This window comes from Rhinolophus hipposideros, assembly GCF_964194185.1.
Source record: "Rhinolophus hipposideros genome assembly, chromosome: 21".
Classification (NCBI taxonomy): Eukaryota; Metazoa; Chordata; class Mammalia; order Chiroptera; family Rhinolophidae; genus Rhinolophus; species Rhinolophus hipposideros.
The window spans coordinates 36,383,774-36,396,019 of NC_138067.1; the positions used below are offsets into that span (position 1 = coordinate 36,383,774).

General features: G+C 37.3%; 1 protein-coding gene across 2 annotated transcripts in view; it reads left to right on the forward strand.

Moving 5' to 3' along the window:
* LOC308490643 (zinc finger protein 850-like) overlaps positions 1 to 12,246 on the forward strand; it is a 67,267-nt gene extending 55,021 nt beyond the window's left edge. The window contains exon 6 of one of the 2 annotated variants that reach the window (XM_081033186.1): positions 10,402 to 12,246. In XM_081033186.1, the coding sequence (XP_080889312.1) occupies positions 10,402 to 10,626 (225 nt within the window). In that variant the 3' untranslated portion in view covers positions 10,627 to 12,246. The remainder of the gene's footprint in view (positions 1 to 10,401) is intronic. The other variant, XM_081033185.1, reaches the window with a different exon arrangement.

Below are 12,246 nucleotides of genomic sequence, written 5' to 3' on the forward strand. Positions count from 1 at the left end.
TACTTGGAGACACAGGCCCATGTGACAGTCACTAACAACTGCCAGATATTTTAGTGAAACCATCTTGGAACATGTAGCCTCCACCAAGCCACCAGGTGGCTGCTACTGTGTTTCCCCGAAAATAAGACCTAGCAGGACAATCAGCTCTAATGCATCTTTTGGAGCAAAAATTAATATAAGACCTGGTCTTATTTTACTATAAGACTGGGTATAATATAATATATAATATATAGTTATATTATTATATAACATTATATAATATATATAATTCTATAATAATTATATATGATATAATTATATATTATATTATATTATATTATATTATATTAATTTTGCTCCAAAAGACGCATTTTGTAATTTATTTAACCAATAACTTTCCTGAGAAACTCTTTCTCCTTGCTGTCCAGTTCCAGTGTCTTCACCAACTTTACACTTCCTTCCAGGACCTTACAGGACATGAGTTCCTGTCATTTTACTGGTATTGTAGACTCCAGAGTGTGGCATTGACTTGTGCTGAGTGGAGTATATATAGATGACTCACCCCACTCAGAGGAATTTGTTCAAGGGGGGTGATATAGGGCCTATAGATGTATGTATTTATTTAATCTATTGGGTCTCCCTGATTATAAGCTCTTTTCTCTATTCCAATTCCAAATCTTCTGCATTCTTACTTTCTTCACTGTGACTCATTGGAGAATGTGACTCATTAGGGTAGTTAACTTTCTTTTTTTCTCTTTTTTTTTTTTAAGATTTTATTGGGGTAGGGGAACAGGACTTTATTGGGGAACAGTGTGTACTTCCAGGACTTTTTTCCAAGTCAAGTTGTTGTCCTTTCAATCTTAGTTGTGGAGGGTGTCGTTCAGCTTCAAGTTGTTGTCCTTTCAGTCTTAGTTGTGGAGGGCGCAGCTCAGCTCCAGGTCCAGTTGCCGTTTCTAGTTGCAGGGGGCACAGCCCACCATCCCTCACCATCCCTTGCGGGAGTCGAAACCGGCAACCTTGTGGTTGAGAGCCTGCGCTCCAACCAACTGAGCCATCCGTGAGCTCAGCGACAGCTCAGCTCAAGGTGCCGTGTTCATTCTGAGTTGCAGGGGGCGGAGCCCACCATCCCTTGTGGGACTCGAGGAATTGACCTGGCACCCTTGTGGTTGAGAGCCCACTGGCCCATGTTGGAATCAAACCGGCAGCCTTCGGAGTTAGGAGCACGGAGCTCTAACCGCCTGATCCATCGGGCTGGCCCAGGGTAGTTAACTTTCTGAAAGATTGGTTTAAGATTCCTAGAGGTGGAAATTGGCATCTCTGCTGTGTTATTTTTAAAGTGTCATCATCCCAGTCTTTCAGATTACTTTCTCAGCTTCCTTTACTTTTTTCCTTGTATTTATTTTTCAATTACAGTTGACATTCAGTATTATTTTATATTAGTTTCAGATATACAGCATAGTGGTTAGACATAATTTATGATGTGATCCTCCCATTGATTCTACTACCCACCTGGCACCATATATAGTTATTACCATATTACTGACTATTTTCCCTATGCTGTACTTTACATCACTGTGACTATTTTGCAACTACCCATTTGTACTTCTTAATCCCTTCACCTTTTTCACGCAGCGGCCATCATCCTCTCCCATTTGGCAACCATCAGTTTGTTATCTGTATCCATGAGTTTGTTTCTGTTTTGTTTTTTCATTTATTTTGTTCTGTAGATTCCTATATATGAAATTGTATGGTATTTTGTCTTTGTCTAACTTACTTCACTTAGCATAATACCCTCTAGGTCCATCCATGCTGTTGCAAATGGTAAGATTTCATTTTTTTATATGGCCAAGTAATATTCCATGTGTATATGTACCACATCTTTATGCAATCGTGTATCAGTGGGCACTTAGATTGCCTCTGTCTCTAGGCTATTGTAAATAAAGCTGGTCCCATGTACACTTGAAAAGAATATATATTCTACTGTTTTGATGCTCTAAAAATATCAGCTTCCTCTGGTCTAGTGTGTCATTTAAAGCTGCTGTTTCCTTCTTGATTTTATGTCTAGAAGATCTGTCCATTGTGTAAATGGGGTATTAAAGTCCCCTACTATGATGGTATTACTGGTATTACTGGGGTGTTAAAATTCCCTACTATGATGGTATTACTGGTATTACTGTCGATCGCTCCCTTTATGTCTGTCAATATTTGTTTTATATATTTAGGTACGCCTATGTTAGGTGCATACATGTTTACAGGGGTCATAACCTCTTGCTGGATTGATCCCTTTATCATTATGAAATGTCCTTTGTCACTTATGATAGCTTTTGTTTTAAAGTCTATTTTGTCTGATGTAAGTATTGCTACCCCAGCTTTTTTTTTTCATTTTTATTTGCATGAAATATCTTTTTCCATCCCTTTACTTTCAGTCTGTGTGTGTCTTGGATCTGAAATGGCTGTCTTGTATACAGCATATACGAGGTAGGACAATTAAGTTCACGAATTTGTTGCAATGATGTTGTTAACCTTTTTTAATATCAGAGGGATTATTCATTATGAATTTGTACCAACTGGACAAACAGTTGACCAAGTTTACTATTTGGAAGTGCTGAAAAAGCTACGTGAAAAAGTTAGATGACCTGAACGTTTCGCCAACAATACATGGCTCTTGCATCATGACAATGCACCAGCTCAAACAGCACTGTCTGTGAGGGAGTTTTTAGCCGTAAACAAGTAACTGTATTGGAACACCCTCCCTACTCACCTGATCTGGCCCCCAATGACTTCTTTCTTTACCTGAAGATAATGGAAATATTGAAAGGAAGACATTTTGATGACATTCAGGACATCAAGGTTAATATGATGACAGCTCTGATGGCCATTCCAGAAAGAGTTCCAAAATTGCATGAAGGGTGGACTAGGTACTGGCCACATTGCATAGCTTCCCAAGGGGAGTACCTCGAAGGTGACTGTAGTGATATTCAGCAATGAGGTATGTAGCACGTTTTCTAGGATGAGTTTTATATGAGTTTGTGAACTTAATTATCTGACCTTGTATATGGATATATTTAGGTCTTTGTAATCCTTAAAATTTTTTTTTCTTTGAGACTTTCTCTTTCACCCATGGATTATTTAGAAGTGTTTGGAGATTTTTCTGTTGGCTTTCTTTTAGTGATTTATAGTTTGATTCCATTATTGTCTCATGAGAAAGTTAGAGGCAGCAGTCCACAAGAGTTTCCCTCACTCTGACACCAATTCTTTTAGCCACTCTTTAAGGGCATGTCTGCAGCAACAAATTCTCTTTGTTTTCTTTTGTCTGAGAATACCCGTATTTCTTCTTTACTTCTTTAGGATACTTGCAATGGACTTAGAACATTAGGTTGACAATTCTTTCCTTTCAGCGCTTGAAAAATATTGTGCCACTTGCTTTTGGTCTTCTTGGTTTCAGATAAGAAATCCACAGTCTTTTGAATTAGTTTTTTTTTTTAAATCAACTTAAATAATATGTATTTCTGACTACTTTTTAAAGATTTTTTGTTTGTTTAGTTTTCAGAAATGTGTGTTGGTTTTCTTTGAATTTTTCTTATTGGGAATTTGTTCAGTTTCTTGAATCTTTAGATTTGTGTCTTGTATGAAATTTGGGAAGTTTTCAACCATTATTTCTTTGAATAATTTTTCACTCCCAGTCTTTCTCCTGTACTTCTGGGACTTGGATGATATGAATGTTGGATCTTTTGTTACTGTCCCAAAGGGATTGGGGCTCTGTTCTTTTTTTTTAAGTCTGTTTATCTGTGTTCAGATTAGTAAATTCTGTCTTTAAATTCACTGACTCAAGCCTCTGTTATCCCCACTGTGCTCTTAAGACCATGCAGTGTGTCTTTTATATGGTTACTATGTTTTTCATTCCATTTTGTTGTTTTTTTATAACTACTATTTTTTTAGATATTCTATATTTTCATTTGTTTCAAGAGAATTTCCAGTTGATTGTCAGTGTCTTTTGTTTTGTTTTGTTTTTGGCGGAAAGAAAAGCAGGTTTATTCAAACTGCCAGCTTTTAAAAATCCTCATTAGAGGGGCCGGCCCGGTGGCTCAGGCTGTTGGAGCTCTGTGCTCCTAACTCCGAAGGCTGCCGGTTCCATTCCCACATGGGCCAGTGGGCTCTCAACCACAAGGTTGCCCGTTCGGCTCCTCGACTCCCGCAAGGGATGGTGGGCTGTGCCCCCTGCAGCTGGCAGCGGTGGCTGGACCTGGAGCTGGGCTGCGCCCTCCGCGGCTGGCATTGAAAGGACAACAACTTGACTTAGAAAAAGTCCTGGAAGTACACACGTTCCCCAATAAAGTCCTGTTCCCCTTCCCCAATAAAATCTTAAAAAAAAAAAATCCTCATTAGATAATTCCAACATCTGATTCATCTTATTGGTATCAGTTGACTGTCTTTTCCTCTTCAGATTTTGGTTTCCTGGCTTCGGGTATGGTAAGTGATTTTCTGATGTATTGTGGACATTTTAGTTATTATGTCAAGAGAGTCTTGATTCTATTTAAGTCTATTTTAGCAAGTGGTCACCCTGTTAGGTTTAGTGTATAGATCTAGCCTACTTTTGTAGGCTCTAGTGCCAATGGCAGCTTAGTTTTCAGAGCCTTTGCAATGCTATTTTGTCTACTTCATACCTCTGGTACTGCTGGAGCTCCTGCTTGATCCCTGATAGTGGTATCTGCAAGGACAGAAAGCTTCTGTGGACCCCCAATGTAGCTGGGCCACCTGTGGGATGTGGCCCACTGGGATGCTTTTGTTCTTTTTCTTTCTTTTTTTTTTTATGACACTGGGTGGAGGGCAGGGAGATGCAGGACTTTGCTAATGCTGCCCTTCTAGGTGGATTGATCTGTCAGCCAGTACCCTCCTTGTGAAGAGGGGACTGGGATAGCAAGAGGCTTCCTCCTTTTGCTGCTAGTGGTAGATCTATCACTGGGACTTCTTGCTGCTACTGCAGCTGGCTGATGAAACTTCTGCTGGGGCCCAAGTTGTGGAGCAGGTGCTCAGGATCCCACTAGGTCTTCTGGGCTTCCCTGTTCCTGCTCCTTTGGATGGAGAGAGCAGACTTATCTTGTGTGTGTGTGTGTGTGTGTGTGTGTGTGTGTGTGTGTGTGTGTGTGTATGTTTGTACACCTGTTAGTGGTTCCAGATAGCAGGCCTCGTTAGTGCCCATTGTGGGGGTGTATGGGAGATAAAAAGAAAACCCAGGGAACTCATCATGTGGTAGTTTCTCAAGCCCGTAATTCTAACCAGCCTACCTTCTTTCTTCCAGCTTTCGAAGTTCTTTTATTGTTGTCTGATAGGTATCTCCAGGATTTTTAGATGTATTTATGGGGAGAAGCAAGGAAAAGTACGTCTCCACAATTTTTATGCTTGAGATTCTAAATCATCTTTTTAAATGAACTTTAGAGTATGTATTTTCTGTGATATTTGCTTTGATTTCTTTAAAGAAAACGAAGATCATAAAGACAATGTGAGTGCAGAATATTTCATTTTTATGGTCCCTGCCTCACCACCACTCTTTTTCTTGTAGCAGTTTTTATTTTTGTTTTTTCTTAAGTAATTGCCATTATCTGGTCTTTCCAAAGTAGTTAGCTTAGTGAAACAGCTGGTTTTCACACTCATTTCATCTACTGGTATAAACATGGAGGGGAACAAATGCAGCTGACTTCTGGCAGGCATGCAACCCCGCTGTTGGGGTCGGCTTGGAACACACGTAGCCCAATAGCGAGTACCACTGAGCTTGCTGGGTCCTGTCATGATGTTTTCCAGAGAGAATGAAATGTTTCCTTTACTCTGAGGAATCTATCTGTCTGGTGAATTAGTTAAGAACTGGTATGTTGCCGATGCCATGGAAGCTACCTGTGTGCTTCTTCTTATTCCCACCCTCCTGCCGCATCTCCAGAGGTAACCATTATCTTAAATTCTGTTATGATTACTCTGTTTTTAAAAGTAGTTTGCTATACTTGTGTATATCCTTAAACACTATATTGTTGTGTTTTGCTTGTTTTTAAGTTTTATAAAAATAATAATGGTGGGTGCGGCCGGATGGCTCAGTTGGTTAGAGCGCGAGCTCTGAACAACAGGGTTGCCGCTTCGATTCCCACATGGGCCAGTGAGCTGCGCCCTCCACAACTAGATTGAAGGACAACGACTTGGAGCTGACAGGCCCCGGAGAAACACACTGTTCCCCAATATTCCCCAATAAAATAAAATAAAATTTAAAAAAGTGGTTATGTATCTCTTCTGTGATCTGGTTATTTCGTACCACCTGGTTTCTAATAATTTTCCCATATTGTTTTATGCATATGCCTGAGTTTATTTTCACAGCTGTATAATGTTCTATTCCACAATTTTCTGGTTGTTGTAATTTGGGTTGTTTGTACTTTTTTGCTAGTATACACAATGGTGCTGTGAATATTTTTACACATGTCTCCTGAAGTATACAATACGAGATTTTCTCCAGGCTATTTACTAGAATTGGAATTTCCGACTCACAGAACATATACGTCTTCAACTTTGTTACACAAAATTGCTTTCTTAAGAGTTGGTATTAATTTATGTTACCATTGGCAGTGTGTAATAATTCTAATTGTTCAACATCTTAACAAGATATGAAATTTTAGACATTTTAATTTTAGCCAACGTAATGAGTATGAAATGGTATCTCATTATATCTTAATTTGAATTTCTGTGATTCCTGATGAGTTTGATCGTCTTTGCATGTGATTATTTAACATTGGTGTTTCCTCTTCTGTGAAATGCCTATTCAGATCTTTTGCCTGTTTTCTTTTAGGTTGTTTATCTTTTTTCTAGTTAGCCCTTTGCATCTTGTTTAAGAAATCCATTGTACCTCAAGGTGTTTTTTATACATATTTTTATATTTCTTTCCATAAACTGTGTAGTTTTCCCTTTAACTTGTTAAGTCTTTAATCCATTTAGAGTTTATTTTTACATTTTTATGGTATATGGTAAGTATCGAAGGTAATTGTTTTTTCATATCTATAGCTAGTTGTTCTAATATGATTCATTAAATAATTTATTATTTCCTCCCTGATCTACAGTACTTCCTATGTGGGTCTGTTTCTGGTCTTTACATGGGTCAAATCCTACGTGAGTACCACAATGCCTTAATTTCTAAGTCTTTATGATGTCTTCATCATGGGTAGAAGTGCTCTAACTTTGTCTTTTTCAGGAGTGTTTTGGCTGTTCTTGAACATTTGTTCATCCATTTATGTTTAAATCAGTTTTTCAAGTTCCTCAAATAAACTTGTAGGAAACTGATTGGATTTTCATTGATTCCCTCTGCTCGCCAGCTCTCCATCTTCTCTTACTTGATTTCAGCCATCGTAGTCTCCTTGCTGTTCCTCTAATAAGCCAATGAAACTTTCGTTTTAGGGAATTTCTATATTTTCTTTCTGGAGTGCTCTTCCCCCCAGATAGCCATGACCCTTTTATCTCCTACAGGGTTTTTTTTTTCCCCCTTAAATGTCACAAAGTGAGGCTTTTCTGATTAACTTGTGTAGCCTTACGTCCATTGTTTGGGATTTTGCATCTCTTTCCCTGTTGTTGTATTTTTCTACAGCACTTTTGCCACTGACGTACTAAGACATTTAGTAACCATTTAGTAGATGTTATCCCACTAGAATGTAACTCTAGGAGGGGATGAATTTTTGTCTGTAATGATGTCCCCCTTTCCACTTCTAATATTGGTTATTTCTACCTTCTTTCTCTCTTTTATACAATAAAAATTTATTTTAAAATAATTTTAAACATACAGAAGAGATGCAAGAATAGTGAAAGAACTCCCATATGCTGCTGTTCATGTAGATTTCGCAGTTGTTAATATTTCACCATATTTTCCTTATTACTCATTTCTGTTAAGTTAGGCTTATTTTCTGAAGAACAATGTTATTCTCTTACATTTCATAAATTTAGGAAATTCTATATAGATCAAAATTGTTTTCTCATATATTGTCTATATTCATTTTTCATTAATTGTCCCAATATTGTCCTTCTTACGTGACTCAGGATCTCATATTATATTTCTCTTTATTTTAACCTGAAAAGTTCTTTAAACTTTCTTTGTGTTTCATGACACTAGTATTTTTGAAGAGTCGTGGCCAGTTTTATAGAATGTCCTTTAATTGGGGTATATTTGATAGTTCCTCCTGATTTAATACAGGACATTTTAGGACTATTAAGCATTCCTACAAATCAGAAAGGAAAATACAACCCACAAACTACCCAGATGTCCTTCACCTGATAAACAAAAATGTGATATAGGTACAATGGAATATTACTCACCTATAAAAAGGAATGAAGAGCCGATATATGCTATAATGTTTGCACCTTGAAAACATTATACTGAGTGAAAACTTTGCATACAAACAACCATGTTGTTGACAAAATGTCACATTTATGATTCTATTTTATGAAATGTCTAGAATAGGCGAATTCAGAGACATAAAGCTGATTATTCGTTGTGAGGGGCTGGGGGAAGAGGAGAATAGGAAATGACCAAGGGTATGGGGTTTATTTCTGGCATGATGAAAATGTTCTGGAATTAGATAGTGATCTGATGGTTGCACAATATTGAGAATGTACTAGAAGTCACTGGAGTGTACACTTCAAAATTGTTAAGATGGTGTATTTTATATGAATTTTACCTACAAAAATCAATAAAAATGGACAAAAGACCTGGATAGGCATGTTAATTTTAAAAAGATGTCCAGTTGACCAATAAACATATGAAAAAGTGCTCAACCTCATTTGTCATCAGGGAAATTGCAAATTAAACCATAATTCCTCATAATACATCTGCTGGATGCTTAAACAGAAGATTGACAATAATAAGTATTGGTAAGGATGTGAGGAACCAGAACTCTTTTACATTTTGATAGAATTATAAATTAGAAAACTGTTGGATAGTGTCAACTAAGGCTGAATAAATGCACAGACTTTGATGCAGCAGTTTCATTACTAGGTGTATACACCTAGCAGAAAGGAGTCCTGTTTCCTCCAAAAGAAATGTACAAGAATGTTCATAACAGTATTAATCATAACAGCCAACAGCTGGAAACAACCCAGATATCCATCACTAGGAAAATGGGAAAAATAAGTTGTGTTAGGGTGGTTTACATAGCTGTCAGTTTCAAACTTTTTCTTCTGAAACAGCCTTTGAAAAGCTTTGGAATATCCTGGTTGTTGAAAGGAATTTATTGTAGCACAATGAATATAACAGTGGACTCAAAATGAGGTCTTCTAGGTAAGCAGAGGCCTTATATTCTGTTGACTGGCTAAAATAACTCTACAGACAATCCACCAAAAGAGCAGTTTGTTCGGAAAAGAAAAAGAAACAAAATCACCGCAGCAGTGTGAGAATGCACTCCTCTGGCCGGGCTCCAACTGGCCGCACACTATGTAAAAAGAGAGAATCTCCTTCCCCAAATGGCCTCTATATAAATGGATCCCTCCCCCAGAACTTACCACAAAGTTTCAACAGGAAGTCAGGACTAGAGAGTTAACAAGGGGTCCAGCTCTGCCCATAGTCCTCCCAACTTTGTGGTTAGTCATCTTAAGATGCCAGTTCACTTTTATCAGTTCTCATGGTCAAGAGATGGATTTTTAAAATTTCAGTTCAGTGGGAAGCTGTATTACTTTGCATACAGGTTTGGCTGCATGTGACAGAGACCCATAAATAATATTGGTTTAAACTATATAGAAGGTTAATTTTCTCTTGCATTAAAGTTCAGGCTGGAATGGCAGCTCATCTCTTCAAAACCATCACAGACATGACACCAAATCTACATTACAGCCGGCTTTGCTGAGGAAGTGGGAGAATAAGGGATATAGGGTGTGGGCAAGCTGTCTCTTAAGGAAAGTTCTCAGAAGGTACTACATAAAACTTCTGCATTTCTTTAGGCAGAATCCAGTTACATGGCATATTCTGATTCAAAGGAACCTGGGTTTATATTGTGCAGCCTTGTTCTCAACTGAAAACCATGGGTTCCACCAATACACAAAAGGGTAATAATAGATATCTGGGGACAACTAGCATTCACATGCCAGTGGAGAGTGTTAAATATACAGACTCTTGTAGGTTCTGCTTCAGAATATTTCCTAAACACCCATAATTGCAACAAACTCCCATGGTGATTCAGAGGTAAATCAAAATTTCAGAACAATTGACTTGTTAATTAATTCCCTCACTTTCTCTCATGAGCTCTCATTTTTGTGTTCTCCTTATCCTTTTTTTTTTTATTCAATTGCATGACAGTATTTAAAAACTGCCCAAGCCTTTCATATCTTACGTGAATTATTTTCTCTTTTCCACATAGATAATTTATTTCTTTTGTAACACAAAGCAGTTAAAATGCGTTTCTTATCTTTCAGGCTTGGTGTCCAGGTATGAACCCAAGAAGTGATCTCCAAAAAGAGACATTTATGAGACAGAATCATCCCAATGGGCTATCATGGAACAATTTAAAAGCCATAATCCTGAGAAATTCATTTTCAGATTTATTTTGGAATGCAAAAGTCAGTTTGAGAGACAACAGGAACAACAGGAGGGCTATTTCAAGTCATTTATTATCAACCATCAGCACAAGCCCATTTTGAACCAATATGCTTTACTCATTCAGGAATTTTGTAATAGGAAATCTTTGAATGTAAAGAATGTAGGAAAAACTTAAGTTATCTTTTATTTTTTAGTCATCACAGAAGAACTCATTCTGAAGAAAAACTTTCTGAATGTAAGAAGTGTTGGAAGGGCTTTATTCATTGCTTACAACTTAACATCTGAGAATTCATAATGGTGAAAAACGCTATGAATGTAAAGACTGTGGGAAGGCCTTTAATTATGGCTCAGAACTTATACTACATCAGAGAGTTCACACAGGTGAGAAACTGAATGTGAGGAATGTGGGATGGCCTTGAGACAGCAATCACAACTTACTCAACACCAAAGACTACATACTGGTGAAAAACCCTATGAATATAAGCAGTGTGGAAAGGCTTTTATAAGGAGCTTCAACTTACTGAACATCTGTAACTCCATACTGGTGAGAAACCCTATGGGGGTAAAGAATGTGGAAAGACTTTTAAGCATCAGTCACACCTTACCATATTATCAGAGAATTTATACTGGTGAATGTGGAAAGTCCTTTAGCTATTACTCAATCTTCTCTCAGAAAATTCATTCTGGCAAAAAAACCTTATGAATGTAATGAATGTGGGAAAGCCTTTTGTGATGGCTTACAATTTACCTTACATTGAAGGAGTCATACTGGTGAGAAACCCTGAGTGTAACGAATGTGGAAACTTTTAGACAGTGTTCACACCTCAAAAGACATCAAAAATTCATCTAGTGAGAAACCTCATGAAGGAAGGCATTTAGACTTCATTCACGCCTTATTCAACATCTATTGATGAGAAGCCCTGCAAATGTAATGAGTTTGGGAAGACCTTTAGCTAACATTCAAGCTTCTCACACCACCAGAAAGTTCATTTGGAAAGAAACCATATGAATGTGGGAAGACCTTTAATAATGGCTTCCAATTTAAATTGCATAGGACACTTCATACTGGTGAGATACCATTCAGGTTTCCTCTCCTCTCTCCCCATCCTAATCTAACATCATGAAATTATTTGTAGAGATATACAACTTTTTTTCTTTAATGAAGAAGTTAGTAAAATACTGAGTTTCATTAGTATTGATTATTTCAGTAATCCTTGAAATTAAAGTGGGAAAATGCATAAGTTACTGAAAGGTAAAAATTGTTCTGGTTTCAGTGCTGTTTCTGAGTTACTGTAATAACCACTATTTGAAATAAATCTTATAAAATTATGTTTTCACTGAAACCAGTGAAGTGTGACAAAAATAAAATGAAAACAATTTCTTCTCCCACAAATCCCTGAGAGAATCTGTATGTGTGTGTTGATTCTTCATGCTCAAACATACGTGCATATACAAAGGTTTGTTGCATGTGAATGGAAGAGGTTTTAGTCCCTCTAGTGACATAATTTCATGGCAATTTGCCTTTTTAACTTAAATAATCATGGACATTTTCCCAGGTCAATCCTTATAGTTTTAATTCATTCTTTTTAAAGTTTCCGAATATTTCTAGTATGGGATGTACGTCAGTATTTTGAGCCATTCACTACTGTGGATATTCAAATTGTTTCTACTTTTTCACGGGAAACAATCATGCAATAAACATTTGTACTTTATCATTCTTT